Source organism: Phalacrocorax carbo, chromosome 22 (genome assembly GCF_963921805.1).
Source record: "Phalacrocorax carbo chromosome 22, bPhaCar2.1, whole genome shotgun sequence".
NCBI classification, from domain to species: Eukaryota; Metazoa; Chordata; class Aves; order Suliformes; family Phalacrocoracidae; genus Phalacrocorax; species Phalacrocorax carbo.
The window spans coordinates 4,755,541-4,775,457 of NC_087534.1; the positions used below are offsets into that span (position 1 = coordinate 4,755,541).

The 19,917-nt window shown below is 59.7% G+C and overlaps 2 protein-coding genes across 3 annotated transcripts; both read left to right on the forward strand.

Annotated features, from left to right (window-relative positions):
• Window positions 1-93: 93 nt before the first annotated feature.
• Window positions 94-8,863, forward strand: TMEM222 (transmembrane protein 222). 2 transcript variants are annotated; one of them, XM_064471209.1, is made up of 6 exons: window positions 94-248; window positions 2,596-2,680; window positions 3,425-3,456; window positions 4,145-4,241; window positions 4,410-4,540; window positions 8,062-8,863. In XM_064471209.1, exons 1-6 carry the CDS (start codon window positions 136-138, stop codon window positions 8,165-8,167), a joined length of 564 nt encoding a protein of 187 aa, XP_064327279.1. In that variant the 5' UTR covers window positions 94-135; the 3' UTR covers window positions 8,168-8,863. The 2 variants fall into 2 exon arrangements, with proteins under 2 accessions (XP_064327279.1, XP_064327281.1); XM_064471211.1 differs by having other exon boundaries at window positions 96-248; window positions 5,509-8,863.
• A 4,773-nt stretch (window positions 8,864-13,636) lies between these two features.
• Window positions 13,637-19,909, forward strand: SYTL1 (synaptotagmin like 1). The gene is made up of 15 exons (XM_064471221.1): window positions 13,637-13,783; window positions 15,775-16,071; window positions 16,395-16,540; window positions 16,621-16,729; window positions 17,086-17,125; window positions 17,485-17,584; window positions 17,780-17,874; window positions 18,083-18,205; window positions 18,294-18,460; window positions 18,545-18,647; window positions 18,759-18,920; window positions 18,991-19,069; window positions 19,141-19,240; window positions 19,324-19,529; window positions 19,637-19,909. Exons 2-15 carry the CDS (start codon window positions 15,824-15,826, stop codon window positions 19,774-19,776), a joined length of 1,818 nt encoding a protein of 605 aa, XP_064327291.1. The 5' UTR covers window positions 13,637-13,783; window positions 15,775-15,823; the 3' UTR covers window positions 19,777-19,909.
• The last annotated feature ends 8 nt before the right edge of the window (window positions 19,910-19,917 follow it).

Genomic DNA, 19,917 nt, shown 5'->3' on the forward strand with positions numbered 1-19,917 from the left:
GTGCTGCCCCCTCCCACCCCTCCCCGGGGCTAGGCCGCGCTCCCGCTTCCTGGTTACCGGCCGTACCCGGAAGCGTGCGCGGTTTCCAGGAAGTGACGTCCCGCGGCGGATGGGGAGGGCGGGCGGGCCCCGGTGATGGCGGAAGCGGAGGCCAAGATGAAGCAGTTCAATGGCGGCGGGGCCGGGCTGGACGCCGAGCGCGGCCGTTTCCCCTATTGCGTGGTGTGGACGCCCATCCCCGTCCTGACGTGAGTGCGGGGCCCCGCGCTCCCCGCCGGCACCGGCGGCAGGGCCCGGCCCGGCCCAGGCCTTGGGCCCGCGCCTCGCAGCCGGGGCAGGGCCCAGGCCGGGGCACCCCTCACCTCCCCTGGGGCCGCTGCGGGGGGCTCGGGCTGCCCCGGAGCCGGCAGGGAGCCCGCCGTGCTTAGGGGTGCCCAGGTGCTGGCCCGCCTCGGGGCAGACAGACCGGGGCTACCGGCCAGCTCCGGGGCAGGCAGCGCGCCCGGCCCGCTTTCTGGGGTGCCAGCTTGCTTCGGGGCCCGTGTGGGATGCTCTTCTGGGGGTAGGGCTCTCCTCTCCCCGCAGCAAGGGCATGTGTGGGGAACGCTTTGCGGTGAGCGGGCCTGTCTCTGCAGGAGCGGGAGGGGATCCAGTGAAATGTGGGAAGTCTTTCATGTTTTTTGGAGCAAAGGTTTGGCTATGGAGATCTTAGACCACCTTATGCCTCGAGGAGAGCCGCTGCGCTTTGCTTTTAATGAGTTAGAAGTCCATTTGCCTTCCCGGTCTTGTCAGCCAAACGTAAGCAGGCTCCAAGGAGAACTTCTGAGTTTCATGGGAAAATGAAAGGCTGTAAAATGTGGCTTTGGGGGTAGTCTGGGAACACGAAGGCTTATTTTTATGCCTTCCTCTTCCCCTCCGGTTCAAATCAGGTGATAATGTTTACTGAGCCAGAGCTGAAAGTCAGGTAGAAGACGCGGCGTGGTCGGTGCCAGGATTGGGAATGGCACCAGCAACTCACCTCGCTGAGGAGACGCTGCACCTTTCCTGTTGCTGTCTCGCCTACAGCTACAAACCAGCTTTGGCTTTTACCTCTTTTCTTTTTTGATTGCTTAAAATTTCCACTTCAGTCTTTTTCCTGGCGGATTTCCCAAAGTTTTTAACCTTCTTATCTCCAGCTGGGTTGATGAAAAGAGCTGCCCTGCTGCCAAAGTCACCGGGCATCTGTATTTGTGGGTTTGTTCCCCCGTGAACAGTGACATCTTCCTCTTGATTTTGTTTTGCAGCAGAAGTTTCGATGTCATTTGGCAAAATCTCTCATAAGATTGCATAATAGCTCCTTTTTTCCCCCTCTGACGTTTCCTGTCATCCTTGGATTTGGAGGTTTGAAAGCTAGTCAGTGCTGAGAGGAGAATTAAAAAAAGGAAGAAGCGTCTAGACCTTTGAAGGTGGCAATGCTGTGACAGCGTTATATTCAGCCGTACCTTCTGGCTGATAAGACATTGCACAGATAGCCAAGCTGTCTGGCTGCTTTGCCTCACACCAGATAGGAACATGCAGAGGGTAAGCGATGCAAGCGCAGGACACCAAACTTCGCGGGGCTATGTTATCAACAGGAGCTACGTGCTATTTATAACCTCAGCCTTGCTTATCGGCCTGTATGGCTTGTCTTTCCTCATAACATCCAGCCTCCTTGGTCCCTTTTTATTTTGATGGTTTCAGGATCTCTAATTGAGCCGCGGCTTATGAACCTGTTTCTGTTTAGCATTGCTGTAATCTGTTCTGAAATATTAGTCGCTGCGCGCAGTCCCTCTGGGAGAGAAGAGTGGGAAATCAGAGAGAGGTCAGCAGACCTGAGAATGCCGGAGGATGTTGGAGAGAGCTGTAACTTGGCCTGAAGTATTTACTTCTAAGTGGTGATGATGGGAGGGGGTTGGGATATAGACCTGCTGCTCCCTGGGGCTGTAAATATCCAGCAGGGAGGAGAAGGTCTTTGAAATAATGGGATCATTTAGGGGAGGGAATGCTCTTCCTGGAGCCAGGAGCCCTGTTTTCTGTCTGGGGTGCTTAAATCTAGTGTGCTGTGAGAAGCTGCAGTGTGGATGGGAAGACGGGCAGGGTGACCTCATTTCGCTTGTTGAAGCGGAAAGTCTGGTTTTATCTCAAGGCGGTTTCTCCTGGATCTAACCTTTTTACTTGGATACACAAATCAGTTTGTTCTGGGATACTGGGGCTCGCCCTGCCCTGGCCAGGGACGCGTGTAGCGCAGGCCTTTGGAGCCTTGCGCTCTCCATGACCGCAGCCGCTCACGGTAAAATCCCAGAGCCCGACTGCCCCACAGACAAGCTGACCCTAGAACCGCTTGTCAGGAGAGCGCAGCTTTGGGTATTCCCGGCCTGGTTTTCTCTTGCTTGTACCTCTTCTGCATCTTTGCCTGGCTTTGGCTCACCTGCTTTCATCTCTCGGCTGCGTATAACACATTAACTGTTCCCGTCTGTCCCACGCTATGCAGCTGGTTGTCTGGCAGTCTCCTGGTGACGAGGTGCGATCGGGGGGGGCAAATATCTCAGCCTGATGGTTCGCTTCTTGCTTCGGTAGGTGGCTCTTCCCGATCATCGGCCACATGGGTATCTGCACGTCGACCGGAGTCATTCGGGACTTCGCGGGGCCATACTTTGTCTCAGTAAGTAGACGATAGATCCAGGTGCTTAAGCAGCATCTGCGCTTGGTCGTCTTCTCACCTTTGTTGAGTTCACAGTTTTACAAAGTAATGGCTTAGGTGTTTCTGAAGGTTGTTGATCTTTACTATTATTCTGTGGGCTGGTGTCCAGTGGAGTTCACTTGGGAGATATGATTAGTGGATAGTTTGGTTTGGTGAGCAGAAAGGGGAAAAATAAAATCTTGTAGTCCAGGCTCTTAATGGGAAATTTTGGACCTAAATCCTCTTAATTCTGAGTAACAGAAGCTGCCTTCCAAATTCTTCTGCGTGCCTGTTACTGTCATGCTGCTTAGCATCAGGTATGTGCCAGTCTTCTAAACTGCTTTATAGTCTGGTGGATTTTGAAAGTAAGGGAGTTTTAAGTTGGGATGATTAATGCTCTTGATAGATTGGAACACCTACAATTTATAGCTAACAAGACATTAACAGTTAAAAAAAAGGGGGGGCAGGGGGAACAAGGTGCATATACCATATAGCTAGGTGATGTCACCCTGTATAGAGTATAAATACGCTCATGCCCAGAAGAGGAGTAGGAAAACAATTGAAATCTAAATCCAGACACACAAATAAGATTGGTGCCTTGAGACTGCTGAGGCAGTGTGGCAGTTTTATCACTAAGCGATCGCGGGCTGTGAGGCCTTCCAGCGAGAGGCATGTCATGAATATTGTGCGGGGTTATCCTCTTGAGACGCTTTTCCTTTTTTGTAGGAAGACAACATGGCATTTGGGAAGCCAGTGAAGTAAGTGCTCTTGTTAGTTTTTATTAAACTAACCAACTGACCTGCAGATGTCCTTTAATTCATGGAGACAGACATGCTATAATATTGCTTTTCTTGTTGTTCAGATGCCCTAATTCAAGTAGATGGCTACTGTGTCTCTGCTTTTCAAGAAACCACATTAAATTAAATCTTTTTAGAAGCGTGACAGCAATGTATAATGAGAGCTGTATGGAGCCTTTATTTAAAAAAAAAAAAAAAGGGAAAGGCTAGAACATTTTAAGATAATGTTAACAACAAGTGCTCCAAGTAAATACGGCCTGTGCTCTACTAATGAACTGTCATCGCTCACATCCTGTTAATGATTTTCTGGGGGGAGGAGGAGAGGTGCCTGGGTTTTGTGTGTCTGTCAGATCAGGTTTACGTTTTGAATGGCCTGAAGGTTTCACATCATGGGCCGTGAAAGCGGTTTGGAGTTTTGTCTGTGCCCCTGAGGTCTGCAGTTTCTCTCACTGGGGTGCTGTCGGGCAGAGGGTGCGGAGCATTAGTTATTGCTGCCCTCTGCGGTATAGGCTTGTCTGGAAATGCTCGGCTCTGTGGACTCCAGAGGTAGTGGATTTCTCTAAGTCCTTTAAGCATCTTCCTGCTGGGAAGAGCAAGAAGTTGTGATGGTGCAGCAGTAATGCAAAGGGATCTGTTCTCATCCTTGTAGGTACTGGAAACTGGATCCCAGCAAAGTATACTCCACTGGTCCCAATGCTTGGGACACGGCCGTACATGATGCCTCGGAGGAGTACAAGCACCGAATGGTATGGCTCCGACGCCGATGTCCTGTCTTTGTGCGCAGGAATATCTCCCCGGTGTTTTGGGCACTTGCTGCAGCAGCAGGACCCGTGGGTCTGCACCAGCACAGGGTGCAGAACTGGGGAGCCTCAGGGACAGGACTTATAATCCCATGCCCCTTTTTTCTGTTCCAGCACAACCTTTGCTGCGATAACTGCCATTCTCACGTGGCTCTGGCCTTAAACTTGATGAGATACGATAACAGCACCTCCTGGAACATGGTGAAACTCTGCTTCTTCTCACTCCTGTATGGCAAGTATGTAAGGTGAGCTGAGAAGTCTAGATTCAGCAGGCAAAGGGGCTCTGTTTCTTGCATTCTTCCTAGCCCTCCAAAGCTTGAGACTGTCCCGTGGAGAAGCGATAAACATCTCTCCCCCACAACACATGGGTGTATGTTGCTGGTAGGCGGTACTGTCACTGCCTGCTGCCTCTTAGGAGAAGAACCAAGAGTGCTTGCTGGGTTGCACTAGATGCTGCTCCTGAAATACTGTATCTGGCAGCTAATTTAGGGTGCCTGGAATTTGGGAAATGCTAGCTAAAGCAAATCTCACTCTGTGTTGTCTTTTGACTGGGTTAGGTCAGAACATAAGGTCACAGAATGGCTTGTCTCCAAGGATTACTGGTTTCTCTTCCCTCTCTTGAATCTTGTTTATATAAAAACTAGTCACATTTCCAAAGGGCGTGAAGCTTCCAGCCTGAGCGGAGAGGTAAACCCTGAGCTTTCCGTACTAGAAAAGGTGCTTAGTCTCCAGTTCAGCCCCTTGTGCCTGAAGAGGAGATTCTACAATGACATAAAGCTTTTTAGTTGCTCCACTTCTGCTGGGACTTCCGCGTTCTGGAAGATCTTCTCTGCCAGCTTTTAGGCAAGTGTAGTCCCTGCTGTCCTGGTTAAACGCAGTCTGAATAACAAGGCCTGCAGTAACGGCGTTTCATTTTTTTGTGGTCTCCTGTCTATGCAGATACGAAACGTGCTAGTCTTTGATTTGAATTTAAGCTGGAAGGAGACTCCAGCCCTATTGTTCATGATACAGTCATTTGTGGACCTGATTTAGTTTCAATTTTTAACACAGACAATCTCCAGGATGTGTTGTATGGCAGTGCTGCCAGCGGATAAGTCAGAAGGGTCTCTGTCTTCCTCTGATTTCTTCAGTTATTCTCACATCCTTCTCTCCCTCTTGTCTTTCTCTGCTGATTTCTTACATTTAAGCCCTCCCTCTTTTTTCCATCTTGCAGCATAGGGGGATTTGTGAAGACCTGGCTTCCCTTTATCCTCTTCTTGGGGGTGATCGTGACCATTGTTCTGACACTTCATTTGCGGTGATGGCAGCTGTGAACTCCCCATCCCGTGGGCACACGAAGGAAGAAACTGTGACTGATCCAGCAAGATGGAGGCATGGGACTCTGGGAGGCGTTTTCTGGGGAAGGTGGCAACTCCACTCCATTGTAACAGCTCATCTTTGTTTCCTGGAACTGGCTTCTTTTCCTTCTGTTTTTGTCCTGTCGATGGTGTCTCCCAGTGTCAGGGGTCCCGAAGCCTCCTGCTCTCTCCCTGAACACGCTCCCTTTCTGCAGTTTGGTAGGTAGAAACGCGCTCAGGAGAGGAGCGGCGTGGGCACCTTTGCTTTCAGTGCCAAGTAAAAAGCCACAAGGCAAACCCTGCCTCCTGCTTCAGGAGCACGAGCAGATACACCTTGTAAGGTTCTCTCTGATTACCTGGTTTCTTCTTCTTGGCAGACCTCATCAGATGCTTCCTCAGATTTCCCGAGTCTCCAAGAAGTTGTAGTTGTTTCCCTGTTGCGCGATTCTCCTGCAGCACATGTCTCAGAGTGGAGGTGTGGGGTTCCTCGTGGGGACGCGCGGTGCCACGGCACTCGCTGGCGGTCTCCCCGGTACGGATGGAAAGGCGTTGGCGGTGGGACGCTCCTCTGAGGAGACGCGCAGAGGAACGCTCTGTGGCAGGGCAAATACATCTGGTCTTGCCGGTGAGCCCAGAAAGGCAGGAAAGTCGATCGACTGGCTTGGGTATGGCTCATGGCAGTCTGCACACTTTCAATAGCTTGTTGCAAAATTGGGAGTCTGCTGCTAAGTCCCTTTTAGCTTGTGCCAGAAAAAAATACAGCTCCCCTGCTTCTCCTTGTGCTCAGAATATCTAAAATTGTCGTTAACGCTTCTCACGAGCCACTTTCTTATGAGCCACTTACTTTCCTTTGGTCCCTAGTACTTTGTTGCAGCACACCTGAGCCTGCAGAGGTGGCAGCAGCAGCAGGTACACGTTTCTGGGACAGAAGGCGTAGCACAGGGTTTTGAAAGCATCCATGAGAGCAGCACCTGAGACCTGAGCTTAGTGGGGCCATCAGAGATTAAAAGAAAAGGTGAAGGGACTGGAAAGCATCCGTATTCTGGCTGGGCTTTGCAGCAGCAAACTGGGGCACTGGCTTTCCTGCGGCTGCTTCTGGGAGGGTGAGCAAGAAGGTCTGCTTACTTCCTTGGCGTGCTTTGAAGAGCACACCTGGAGCAAAAGCAGGACTGACTTTGATGTGAGAGGTGTTGGGCTGGCAGCAGTGGGGGCTGACGGGCCTTTTGAGCCCTGGATCAGGCAGGATGCGTAGTAGGGGGTAGGTTGTTCTTGAGTGCTAGGCAGGAAGTGAATTTGGACACGACCCAGAGCCTCTCCCAGGGTGAGAGGTCCAGGTCTGTTTGCTGAGGCTCTGGCCTGCAGATGCTGCTTTCTGTGGGGCTCTGAGCCAAGTGGCTTTTTAGAAGAAGCGTAGCTGAAGGGTTATGTGCAGTTGAGCTGATCTCCTCTGACTGCAGAGGGAGAAGAGCCTTTCCACGCATGCCTTGAAAGGCCAGCTCTTTACCCTGCTACCTGATGGATTTCAACCGCAAGGAATGCTTGTGGCCAGCAAGAAAGCTCTTCTCCACTGCCTGCTGTCCCTGTGGCTTCCTCTGACTGGGAAGTACCTTCACCATCACCGTGCTGGCTTTCAGACTTGTCCCCGTGTGCCTTCCCATCCACAACCATCTCCCCAGCTCCTCTAGGCATGGGGGACTCCTCTTCGGCTTCTTGATTTCTGCATTTCCTCCTTTTCCTCAGTCGCTTTTAAATAGCCCCTTAAATCTCTCCCTCCTCCCTGGCATCCCTTTGTCTCTCTGTCATCTGGTGTCAGCTTTTCTGGGGTGGGTGGAGGAGCCGTGCAGACCTCGGCACCCTTCCTCGTCTACCTGGAACTGAAATAGTCATCAGTGTCTGTGCTGTGCAGTCATTTCAAGCCTGTACGGCGAGCAGGCTGGAGGGTGCTGGGCCTGAGGCTGATTAGAAGGCCAAGATCTTGATCAAAGAGAACCTTACAATGAAAGGATGGTGTCTTACCGAGCTACCCTGTGTTGCTGCGGTCTCCGCCCAGCGAGCCTCCTGCCTAATGTGCCCTAGGACAAGCCAGCTGAACGGGAGAGATTAGTCCTTTGCCTCTGTTTTTCATTTAAGTATGATTTCTCAGAGTGACCTGCCAAGGATGCTCTCAGAGTCCCTGGCCCCAGGGCTGAAGCCAACCTGTCTTACGCAGTAGCAATAACCTAGAGACTCTTAGGCCTGTCTCACACGTTGATTCAGTGTTTTATCAATAAGCTATACAAGCGTTGCCAAAGCTGAGACTTCGAGTTGTCGGGGGAGGCTGGGAGCAGGGCTGCTGGCCACAGTCCCCGCTCCTGGGACTTCTGGAAACATGTTGAGTGCCATTCCCCACCGTGAAAATCCTTGTCGTTTGCTCCTAACGCTTTTACCAGATCTGGGATTCGAACGGAGACTTATCGAGCAGCAGCAAAAGAGCCTCATAGTCGGAGCGCTAGCTGCTGGCGAAGGAGGGCGGCGCTTCGCCCAAGGCCTGCCTGAACACCCGCTTCCACCGACAGACGGAGGATGACTCCGGGCATCTGAAGAAAACACGGCCAACAGGAGAGCAAGGCCCAAAGCTGAGGTACCGCAGAGCCAGCCCATGCGTCTGCGCCGGACATGCGAAGCTGTCGGTACTCACGCAATGAAGGACAGTGCCCGCAGGTGCTGGGAGAGGCGGGTGGGCTGCTTGGATTTACTGTTTTCCTGCGCTGCGGCAGTGTCAGCCCAGCGCTGCGGGAGTGTGGAGAGACCCCGGCAGTGCTCGGCGTGGCTTCCCAGCAGCGCCGCAGCTAGCAGCTCCGGTCGTGTGGGGAGTGGGCTGCTTCCTCTGGGCGTGGGAGGCGGCAGAAGGGCGGTGGGGGAGGTAAGGAATGTCCTCTCCTTGCAGCTTCCTTCATCTCACCACCGGCTTCTTCGCAGTGCCCCTTTGACTACCCACATCAAAGGTTCACCCTGTCCTTCACCTTCCAGACACCAGTTTTATGCTCCTCTCCCCTTCGCACGTGCTTGTGCTGCAGAGCTCTGTGGCGTTGCTGTTGCTCTTTGGCGAGGGCGAGCCCTCCGTACCCTCATCCTTTGTTCTCTTGATCTCTGTGGGGCGCTGGATTACTTTGTAAATATTTAAACTCTGCTTCTGTGGTTTCATAATCCTGACGGTAGGGGAAATAAACTTATTTCTGTGGATGTCTCCAAGTGCCGCATCTCTTATTGTTGAGGCTCTTTTCTCCATCCAGCTGGGAGTAGGGCTGGTGTTCTCCCCCGCCTCGCTGAGCTCCGGCCCCTCTCCTGCCCCACGGCAGCGTGTCTGGCCGCATGCAGGAGCTGGACCCCGAAGCTCCCACACCTTTTACTTTATGACCTTGCCCTTTGCTCTGCTCCAGGGCGAAACTCGCAGCCCTGTTTTCAGACCTGCCCTTGGGAAGGGGGGTTTTTGGGGCCAGGGGACCCAACTGCCACAGCATAGGAAGGGTTTGCAGGCTTTAACACTGGGACTCATAGCTGGGGACCTTCCAAGGGCCTTTGTTTTGTTTCGGGGGAGAAGGGCCACCTTCTCTCTGCTGGCTCTTGCCCTTTGCTGGTCCCTAAGCCTCTGCCTGGGGCGGCAGAACCCTGCGTGGCCCTGGGCAGGGGGGAGCCGAGAGCTCTGGGGAGGAGGAGGCTTTTTTAGAAGATAAGCCCCCTCTTGCAGGTTGATCCCCCTTAGCTGTGAATACCTTCCCTTTCCATAGCTCTAAATCTCTGGTGTCTCTTATTCTCTTGCAGACTGGGGGCACTGCCCTCCAGGCTCCTTTCCCCCACCAGCACAGAGCCCCCCACCTTCCATGTCCATGCAAGCTGTTGGGGAGGGGATGTGTGTGCGGGGCCTGGGGCTGCCGGGAGGAGCGGAGAACAGAGTGGGATGCGAAGAGCCGGCCTCGTTTTCCCCTCTCCCAGCAGGATACCACTGCCTGAACTGGGAGCGAGGGAAGCTGGGCCTCCGAGTGCTGTAACGATTGCTAATGCAGCAGCCGATTTTCCGTTACATCTGATATCCAGAGGCCAGAGCCACGCGGTGGGGGAAGTAGATCAGCCTTAAAATTAGGTTGTGTACAAGGCTTGGGGATTTGACGGCTCAGCCATCTTACGAAACAGCACCTGGATCCTCTTCTGCTCAGCCCCTCGATCCAAACCATGCTGCTCCTGCGGCTGCATTAACTCCAGCCCCTGCTTTGGCTCCGGGGCTGCAAAACAGCAGCAGGGGGGATGGCAGGCAGCCTCCGAGGGTTTTACCCTGCAGATGGCTGTCACTGGAGCACGGGGTGAGGATGCAACCCCCCCCCAGGAACATGCTCTGCCCAGCGTGCGTGGCTCTGTACTGCTGTTACTGTCCTGCTGGGTCCCTGCTGGACTCCCCAGTGCGGCAGGATTTTTTCTAACCTGCTTCTGCTGCCCGGGGAGCTGCAGGGAATCTGGCTGGGGGTGTGTGGGAGCTGAGCCGCACGGTTCGGGTCACGGCATTTGGGGATTATATGGAAGCAGCCAGTCTGAATGTGCGAAGATAGTCACACTCGGGTGCCGGGGGTGCTTGTAGCTCTCCGGATGTGGCAGGAGGCTGGACTGTGTGAGCCCTGCTCCTCTCATTTTCCCCTCCTACCTCTCAGCGTGGCCAGCCCAGCCCCAGGAGGGATGGAGGCTGCAAAGTGGAGCTGGGGACCTCCCTGCGGGGACGGGGGAGCGGGTGCCCCATCGCCAGCCATGCCACAGCGCGGGGCTGGCATGGAGCCGCCTTTGAAGCAGGGTCACTTTGCTGCAGCTGGCTGGAGGGGAGGGGGCCCCTGTTTTTCATCCCCTTAGTGGTGAGGGGTGCACATCAAAGGGCTCCCTGGGGAGCGATATCAAATTGCACTTAAGCATTTACACGGTGGAAGCTTTTGAAAACGCCAGCCGCAGTGGCTGGGCTGCCTCCGAGGCCGCAGCTCCCTCCTCATCCTCAGCCACCCCGTCATCCACATTGTTTCCCAGACAGGGGAGAGGAAGGGGGTGCAAGACCCAACTCTGGAGCTCTTGATGCCTTCCCAGGCAGGCCTTGCAAACCATCCCCAGCCAGAGCCAGAGGTGGAATCGCTGCAAGGTCCCTGCTCTATTGCAGGGATTAAAAATTAAAAATGAAGGGGGGGATGACTGCAAGCAAACAGCCCCCCCAGCCCCTGGGAGCTGGACTCTGTCCAGATGGGAGCTGGGCTCCATCCCTGCGTGCCCAGGAAGCGCTGGAGCAGCACATCAAAGGCACCGGGAGGGCAGAGGGCTCAGGGAGCTGAGCCCCTGGGAGAGGGGCATGGGGCCAGATGGCCCCAGCGCTGCAGGGGGGTGGATGTGGCAGTGTAAAAGCGATGCCAGAAAGGGAAGGGGCGGGTTTGGGGCTGGGGGAGGCTGCTGGGGATGTGTGTCCATGGAGCAGCTTTGGGGTGTGAAACACCCCCACCCTGTTTTGCAGAGATGTTTTATGTCCTGCAGCTGGTGCCTGTGGGGGGATTTGGCATCTCCTGCATCCGCTGCCTGCGTCAGGGCAAAGTCCTGCCTTCCCCTCCGGGGTCCCTGTGGGAGGGACCCCCACCCCTCCCAGCCTTCTCCCCACCACCACGGCCCACTCAGCACCTCCTGGCTGGTGGGACGTGCGCTGGAGCCGCTCCAGGGCCCCTGTCCCTCTGGAGATGCTCTTGGCAGCTGGTGTCTGCAGAGCTCAGCTCTCGCAGGAGCCTTAAAAGCCTGTTTCCCTCCATGCCCCCCCACAGCTCTGCAGACCACCCTGGGTGCCCTCAGCTGGTGGTCTCACAGGTGTGCCCACCCAGCCAGGGTGCTGCCCTGCTCCCCCACCTGCGAACCCACCGGCAGATGAAACACTGCCAACACCCTGGCCTGTGCTCCCTGCCTCAGTTTCCCCTCCCCGGGAGATCCAGGCTTGCCTGCGCCTCGCGGACCCGAAGAACAAGCCTGTGGGGTGCAGCAGGGCTGGGGAGCAGGACAGGACTTGCTCCTCACCCCCGCTTCCTCCCTGCTGCCCAAACACCCAGCGCAGAAATGAGGCAGAACCTGTTCCGCGCACCCACGGGCACGCTGCCAGCACCCAGCACCCGGCACCCGGGGGACAGAAGGGGGGTTTGCTCCCGTGGATGATGCTTCGGGATGTGGCTGGAGCCAGGCTGCAGGCCACCGAGGTTGCCTGGCTCGCTCTGGGGCCTCTGCAAGGAAAACCGTCCCCGAGGGCTGACCCAGCGCCTTGCTCGCCTTGTGCCGGTGGCCAGGGTGTTCCTGGGTGTCACCGGGCTGGCGCAGCCTCCGGCCACGGCCACCCCAGGCGGAGGGAGGCACCGAGGGAGGTTCTGAGGGAGGCTCCACTCCACAGGCGCCGCAGTGCGACGGTGGCTCCGGCTGAGACCCAGCAAACTCACTGGGGATGCGGTGGGGACACACCGCAGGATGTGACCCGCTGCGCCCCTGCGCCTCCGGCCACAGGTTTGGCTCTGTCTGTGCTGCGCCGTGCGCCAGGCTGCCCCGAGCCGCCTGCCCCTGGCCCCGAGGAGGGGCACTGCCCATCACCGAGGTGTCAGGTACCATCCGCCCGTCCACCCACCCATCTGTCCATCCATCTCGAGAGATCCAGGAGAAGGGGACAGGTCCTGCCTCCTCTTTTCCTGTCCCAGCCTCAGCCAATTAACATTTCTCGCTCTGTACGTTGCTGGTACGAAGGGTCCTGGGCCAGGATGCACGGAAAGGGCTCGGTGCCCGCCCTGGGTGAGCCGGAGCAGAGGCACCAGCCCACGAACAGCCCCCGTGGGGACAGGACCGTCCCCAAGCCACCGTCCCCCACAGAGACCTGGCCACGCTCGCTGCATTTCCAGAGCCACCCATAGCAGGGACTTTGTCCGTCTGGGGCCTCTCCCCGTCGGCGCTGAGCAGCAAGCGCCCTGCGAGGGGAGGAAGGGGAAGGCGACCGACAAGACAGGCAGAGCCGCTGCTGAAGTCTCATTTCCTTAGAAACCACGCTAAAAATAATCCCCTTTTCTTGCGGTCCTGTGCTCAGCATGTGCTACCGAGGCTGCTGCCGCTGCACCCCACTGCAATGCCTCCCCCAGCAGCGCTGCCGTCTCCCTGTAAAGCTGGTGGGGTGTTGGCTGGAGCCTGGCGGGGAGCCTGACCCCTCCCCAGCTAGCAGCTCTCCCTCTGTGACCCAGGGAAACTGAGGCACGGGCCCCCGCTGTGCCGCTCCTGGCCTGGGTGCTGGGGGCTACCACTGCCAGGCATTGCTGGCCTGATGCTGCGTGGGGCTGAGCACCCAGGTTCGCCCTGGGTGGTTGGGAGACCTTCGGAGCAAGATGGGATTGTGCTGGTCAGGATGGGAGCTGTGGGGCTGGGGGTAGCTGAAGGATGAGGCTGGAGGCTGGGGCTGTCCTGTGGGATGGGGGCCATGGAGCTGGCGATGCCCGGTGGGATGGGGGCTCTGCAAAGCTGCGGGGACCCCGCAGTGCCCCACAATGGGCTTTCAGGGTGGGGGTGGGGGGCTGCAGGGTGCTGTGGAGAGGGCAGATTTACTGGATTTACTGGCACCCTGCCATGCCCAGCAGAGACCAGTCAGCCCAGTCCCCCCAGTACAGCCTGTGAGCTCTCTCAGAGCTGCGCCGGATGAAGCACCCCGAGGCCGCATCCTGCCCCGTGCGCTCTCCAGAAACCCCTGGGTGCGAACGGGGTGGGGGGGGTGTGTGTGTGTGTGGGGGGGTGTTCTCCCATGCCCCCCATCCCCACTGCCTTGGCTTCAAGCCTCTACCAGGCTTGGGGTCCCCCTACCCCGGGGCGCTTCCCCTCTGGAACACCCCTTCCCGGGCTGCCTGACACCTCCCAGTTCAGCCCAGTTCAGCCCAGTTCAGTCCCGTCCAGCAGGTGCTGCTGGCTCCAGTCCCTGCTTTCGCGCCACCGGGGTGAGGAGGCGCTTGCTCGCCTGCGGTTGACTCAGCTCTAGGCCACCAGCACCTTGCTGAGGGTGGGGACCGAGGACCACCCACCGCCACGAGGGTCCCCGTGGGGTGCTGGGAGGGGTGACACGAGCCACCGTGACCCCCCACGCACAGTCCTGGGCAGGTAAGGGCAGCCGTGGGGCTGACACCACTGTTTATCCCACAGCGGGGCTGCACCGGCACCCTGGGGTGGGCAGGTTTGGGGGTCTGGCTCCTCTCACCCTGCTTGGGGGGCTGCAGCCCCCCACCTGTCTGCTCCCCACCAAGGAGGGGTGGGATGGGGGCTCTGGGACCCGAATTTCTGCGGTGCCTTTTATCTCCTCCTCCCTGTGCTGGAGGCTTGGCCTGGCCGGTGGGGCTGGACAGGGTCTGAGGCCATGGTGATGGGCTGCAGGACCCCTGGTGCAGGGAGGAGGATGGGGGGGGTGCTGGGAGGTGCAGCCCTGGGCTGTGGTGGGGGGCGTCTGGTGCCTGCTAGTCCCCAGGGGGCTGCTGGGGGGACACCAAGGGGGTGCATTTGGGAAGGGGGGTGTTTTGCCCCGTCTGTCGCCCCCCTCCATCGCGGTGGGCTGCTTGCAAAGAGAAAAGGGGGGATGCGCGCCCCCCCCAGTTGTGGCTTAGCTTTAACTCTGGGGAGGTTTAACTGGTTTGACTGGTCTCCTGTGCAGGGTGGGAGGCAGGGTGCTCAGCACCCCTCTGCAGCAGCGGGACGTGGGTGCTTGTTTATGCCCCGGCTGTGCCCACCCACTGGGGTCCCTGCAGGGGCTGGGGAACCACGGCAGTGCCTGGGCCAGACCTGGGTGACTTTTTTGGGTGCCGGTTGTGTTCCGGGGTTGGGGGAAACCCCCGTGTGCCGCCAGTAAACAGGATACGAGCAGGCTGCGGTGGGGATGCAGCGGCAGCATCATCCCAGCCCCGGTGACAGCCGGTATGTGTCCCCCAAGACCCCCACCCAGCCCCGTGCAGCCTGGCTGGGTGCAGGGTGCTGGCGGGTGCCGCAGGCTCCCCCGCCTAGTGTGAGGAGTGGGGTGTTGGGGGGAGTCCAGGTGGTGGTGGTGTCCCTGGTGTGTGATGTGGGGGGGGTGGTCTCTAGTGCTGGCTTGTGAGTGGGGTGTCCGTGGTGGGGTTGGCACCCGGCCTGCCCACTGGCACGGGTGTGCTCAGATCCTGGGCTGGGTCCTGGGCTGGGATCCCCAAAACTGGGGGATGTCTAGAAAACACACACCCCCACCACCACCCCCACCCCCCCTGCGCCGGGACAGGGGCACCCGTGGGGCTGGGGACAAGGCTGAGACAGGGTCACCTGTGGGACAGGGACAGGATGACCCACAGGACTGGGATAAGGGCACCCGTGGGGCTGGGACAGGACCCTCTGTGGGGCTGGGGACAGGGCCACCTGTGGGGCAGGAACAGAATCACCTTTGGGGCTGAGCGGGTGTCCAAGCCCCACGGTGGAGGTGGGCCCCCCACAGCCATGCCGGTGTGTGCCAGTGCCCACATCCTGGTGGGGCACCCAGGGTGGCGGGGGGGCTGGGGGGAGGTGGGGGGCGGCAGGACCGATCCTGCCCCATCGCTGCTGCAATTTCCTGCCCTTGGCATCCCGCGCCGGGCAGCGCTTTCCCAACACTGGGGCCAGGAAGGGCAGTGGTGAGGCAATGCCGGGCAGTGGGGCAAGAGCCCCTGCTGCACCCGCCACCCTGGGAGCTGTGATGAGCTGAGTACGGTCTCAGCCTGGTTCAGTCTCAGCTCATCATGGGAGCAGCTGAGCCCCCGTCTTGGTGCCGTGGCACCTGATGAAACCCGTGGGAAAGCAGGCAAGGGCAGAGCAGGCCCTGAGCAAACACCCTTTGCAAATATGGGCTGCGGGCAGGATCCCGGCAGCAGGCAGGGCTGGCCCTGGCACAGGGCCGGCAGCGGGGCCTGGCAGCAGGAGGAGTGGCAGGGCTTCCCTGGGCCTGCCTGCAGCCCGCCCATGGGATTGCCTGAGCTCCTTCCCTTGGCGCCCTCAGCACAATCCCACCCCTTGGTTTGTCCCCCTTGGGGGTCCCAGGGGGGGTGCAATGTGTGTGTGTGTGGGGGGGGTGCATGCTGAGCTTCCACGCCATCTCTTTGCAGAGGGTCAGGATGATTCTCACCCCAAAGCGGCCCTGCCATCCTTCTCAGGATGCTGGCATCACTGGTGCATGCCCGGCACGCTGAGCACCCCCCGCCGCAGCCCCCCGCTTCTCGGCACCCACCTAGGCCAGCACCTCGGGGTGCCCCCGCCGTGCCCCCCCATCCCGCCATGGCGCTGGAGGTGGGGGCCGAGGCGCTGCTGGACCTGAGCTTCCTGACGGAGGAGGAGCAGCGTGCCATCACCGAGGTCCTGCGCCGCGACTGGCAGCTCCGCCGGCACGAGGAGGGACGTATCAGGTGAGGCTGGGGACCCCCTGCTCAGCGTCACCCTTGGGGACAGCATGAGCACCCCCAAAGAGCAGCTAGCCTGGGGTCCATCTCCCTTGGGGACAGAGCAGCCAGGCTGGGGGTCCCCTTTCCCCTGGAAATGGGGGCACCCACTGAGACCAGCCAGTGTGAAGCCTCATGGTGGGTGACACCGGCATCAGGGGTCCCAAACCCCCTGGAGACAGTGGCTGGTGGCTCCATCAGCAGTTTGGGAAGGGTGATGGGGGCAGTGGCGCAGGGGCCAATGGCAGCACTGGGGCTGGGGGGAGCCAACGCCACCCTCCTGCCACCAGCAAGCTCCGCAAATCAGTGTCGGACCCAGTGCGGCTGAGGACCCTCACCGGGGACTGGTTCTGTGACGCCCGTGCCCAGCGCCACCGGCACCACCTGGGCTCCGACCTCGTCCGCGCCTCCATCCGCCGCAGGAGGCGGCCCCGGGGTAGGTGAGGGACGGGGACACGGCGGGGGGGGGACGCTGGGGACCAGGGCTCAGCCCACTGAGGTCCCTGCTGCCCCCAGGAACAGGGAACCTGGAGCGTGGCCCCAGCCTGGGTGAGCTGGAGGCCATTGGCGAGCTGCTGGCCGAGGAGAAGGAGGATGAGGATGGTGTGGTGGAGCCGGAGGAGAGGTGAGGTGGGGGGGGGGGCAGGGGGCTTGCACCCCACAGGTGCCCCAGGGCTGGTGGCATCTCTTATCAGTACCCCGCTGGGGGTGGCACGGCCCTGAGGTGCCCAGGGGGAGCTGGAGGTGGGGAAGTGGGAGCAGAGCACATGGTAAAGGGGATGACATGGCCAGAGCTGTGCTGTCCTGGTGTCTGTCCACCATCCCAGTGTCCGTCTGCCACCCAGGGGGGTTTCTGGAGCCCTGCTGGACCCCGGCTCTATAAATATCTTTGGGAATGTTGCGGGGGGGGGGGAGGGTGGAGAAAGTGCTCGTTAGCCTGATGCCCTGTTGAGAGAATCTAATTATCGCCTCTTCTCACAGCCCCCCTACGGAGGAGGCGCAGGCGGCTGCAGAGCCCCAGGTCGGTGCCTGGTGTGGGGGTTGAGCCGGCACAGCAGCACCTGCAGCCGGTACCCGACACCCTGGTGATGGGCTCGGTCAGTGGGGGAGCACCCCGTAGCCTGGACCCCCCCTCAAATTGCCGTGATCCTGGCAGGGAGGGATTTGTGGTGTCACCCCAGGAGGGTGCTGGCTTTGGGGCCAGCCTTATGCACGGTCTTGCAAAGTACAATCCTGAACCCCATAGCATGGGGAGCGATGGGGGATGTCCCATGGAACACCCCCCACCTTGTCCCAGGGACCCACAGGGGCTGGTCCGAGGGGAGAGGAGGGTCCCCAGGGTGCCCGTTTTCACCCATTCCCCTGTGTGCCACCTTGCAGCCCAGCCCCACAGCCCCGGCTCTGGAGAGGATGCTGGTGTCACAGCCCCCGCAGCAGGGTGACATCCTGGCAAGGGAGCAGGATGTCCTGGCCCAGCCAGGTAACCATGATGGGGGGGTTGGTGCTGTCAAGATCTGGGGGGGTTGGAGCACCCAGCACGGCTTACTAGCCTCCTACTTCCTCCTGGCCCCCATCCCTTGCTTGCCTGCTCATTCCTCTTGCTGAAAAAAGGGCGCCCTCTCCCCATCCACCCCTGCCATGTCGGGACCCCCCCACCCACACCGTGCCCTCGCAGGTGGCACAGCAGGTGGGAACCCCTTCAGCACGTCCAGCGCTGAGGACAACGAGGAGGAGCCCGACTCCGCGCACAGTGGCCCCGATGCTGGGCAGGTGGGATGGTGGGACTGGAGGGGCTGTATGGGGTTGGGGGGCTGGAGGGGGGGGGTTATATGGGGCTGTCTGGGGTGTGCAAAGCCAGCACGGCACGGGCTGTGCCCAAGCACCGGGCACTTGCTCGGAGCTGGGTGCCCCTAGGAGCCCACACTGCGGACGGGGGTCTTGGAGGGGAACCTGACCCCGCTTTGCTTTGCACTTCCAGGGGCCGGGGACCCCCCAGCCGGATCAGGCATCCCTGGGCCGGGTGTCCCCACAGAACGGCCACGTGCCCCCACGCAGCCTGCTGACCACCAGCTCCTCCGTGTCCAGCCTCAGCTCCTCCACGGTACGGGGCTGGGGGCTGCTGGGGTGGGGGGGTGACCTCTCCAACCCCCCCATCTCCAGGGGCCTGATCCTGTCCTGCTGCCCTGCAGCTGAGTGGCAGCCTGATGAGCCTGTACAGCGAGGGCGAGCTGGGCAGCGTGGCCGTGCGGGGCTGCGTCCAGTTCTCCCTCCGCTACGACCCGGCCAAGAAGGAGCTGCAGGTCCATGTGCTGCGGTGCCGCGAGCTGGCCGAGGCCAAGAAGCAGCGGTCGGACCCGTGAGTGCCCCAGCCCCGAGCGGGGACGTCCGAGCGATGCCCACAGTGGTACCCATTGCACCCACCTCAATTTTTTGCCTCCAGGTACATCAAGACGTACCTGCTGCCGGATAAGTCCAACCGCAGCAAACGCAAGACGACGGTGCGGAAGAGGAGCTTGGATCCCATCTTCAATGAGACCCTCAAGGTTTCCAACCCTTTTTTTTGGGGTGTCTTTTGGGGGTACCCCTGGTTCAAGGGGAGAGGGCTGGGGGGTGGTGGTGGATAACCTCACCCTGCTGTGTCTCCTCCCTGCCAGTACAAGCTGGAGAAGAGGGACCTGCTGGGCCGGACCCTGAACCTCTCGGTGTGGCACCACGACAGCCTGGGCAGGAACCTCTTCCTGGGGGAGGTGGAGATCGCACTGGGCACCTGGGACTGGGCCAACACACGCCCCGAGTGGTTCAACCTCCAGCCCCGGGTGAGCTCCCAGTCCCCCAGACCACCCACCCTCACCCACAGCCCCCCGTAACTCCCCCCCTCGTCCCCAGACACCCATTTCCTCAGACGGTCTCACCAGCCGAGGCAACCTCAACTTGGCACTGAAGTTCATCCCTGTCGGCTCAGAAGGTGAGAGATGCCCGTGGGCACTGGGGTGGGGTCCGGCGTGGCAGGGTGCCCCTGAACCCTCTTACCTGCAGGCGGGGGGCTGCCACCCACGGGCGAGCTGCACATCTGGGTGAAGGATGCTCAGAGCCTCATCCCCCTGCAGAGCGGCACCGTGGACGCCTTCGTGCAGTGGTAAGGTGGAGGGGGGCACCCTGGGAGGCACCCGGAGGGGCTGGGGGGGGTGTGTGTCCCTCTCACCCCGCCGTCACCCCCAGCTACGTGCTACCGGACGACAGCAAGGCGAGCCGGCAGAAGACACGGGTGGTGAAGCGGAGCCTCAACCCCCTCTTTAACCACACCATGGTGTACGACGGCTTCCAGGCCAAGGACCTGGCCGAGGCGTGCGCTGAGTTCACCCTCTGGCACCACGAAGCCTTTTCCAAGCGCCAGCTGGGCGGCATCCGGCTCAGCCTGGGCACAGGTGAGGGGGGAGCCCCGCACACCCTGGGGTGCCCCCGTGGCTTGCGGGGGGGGGTGGGTGGTGGCAGTGGCGTGGCCAGGGGGGTGACAGCAGTGGTCTCTCTGCAGGGAGCAGCTACGGGCTGCCGGTGGGCTGGATGGACTCGACGGCAGAGGAGCGGGAGGTGTGGGGGCGCCTGCTCCAGCAGCCCGGGCAGTGGGTGGAAGCACTGCTGCCCCTGCGGACCAACCTGGTCCCTCGGGCGTAGCCCCCAGCCCCGCCCCCCATGGACCACCCTGTGCCAGTGGGACTGCGGGAGCCGGGCAGGGACAGAGCTGCACCCGGAGCATCACTGTGTGGGGCTGGGGTCTGTGCCCCCCCCCCCTTCCAGCAGCAATGAAGTGGCACC

Excerpts from the sequence above, each read along its gene's own strand:
- TMEM222 (XM_064471209.1), top strand. The coding sequence starts at position 136 with ATGGCGGAAGCGGAGGCCAAGATGAAGCAGTTCAATGGCGGCGGGGCC. Across the intron at positions 4,242-4,409 it reads AGGAGTACAAGCACCGAATG|CACAACCTTTGCTGCGATAA; the intron begins GTATGGCTCCGA and ends TTTCTGTTCCAG. Across the intron at positions 4,541-8,061 it reads CTGTATGGCAAGTATGTAAG|ATCTGGGATTCGAACGGAGA; the intron begins GTGAGCTGAGAA and ends CGCTTTTACCAG.
- SYTL1 (XM_064471221.1), top strand. The coding sequence starts at position 15,824 with ATGCTGGCATCACTGGTGCATGCCCGGCACGCTGAGCACCCCCCGCCG. Across the intron at positions 18,461-18,544 it reads AAGAAGCAGCGGTCGGACCC|GTACATCAAGACGTACCTGC; the intron begins GTGAGTGCCCCA and ends TTTTGCCTCCAG. Across the intron at positions 18,921-18,990 it reads GGTTCAACCTCCAGCCCCGG|ACACCCATTTCCTCAGACGG; the intron begins GTGAGCTCCCAG and ends CCTCGTCCCCAG.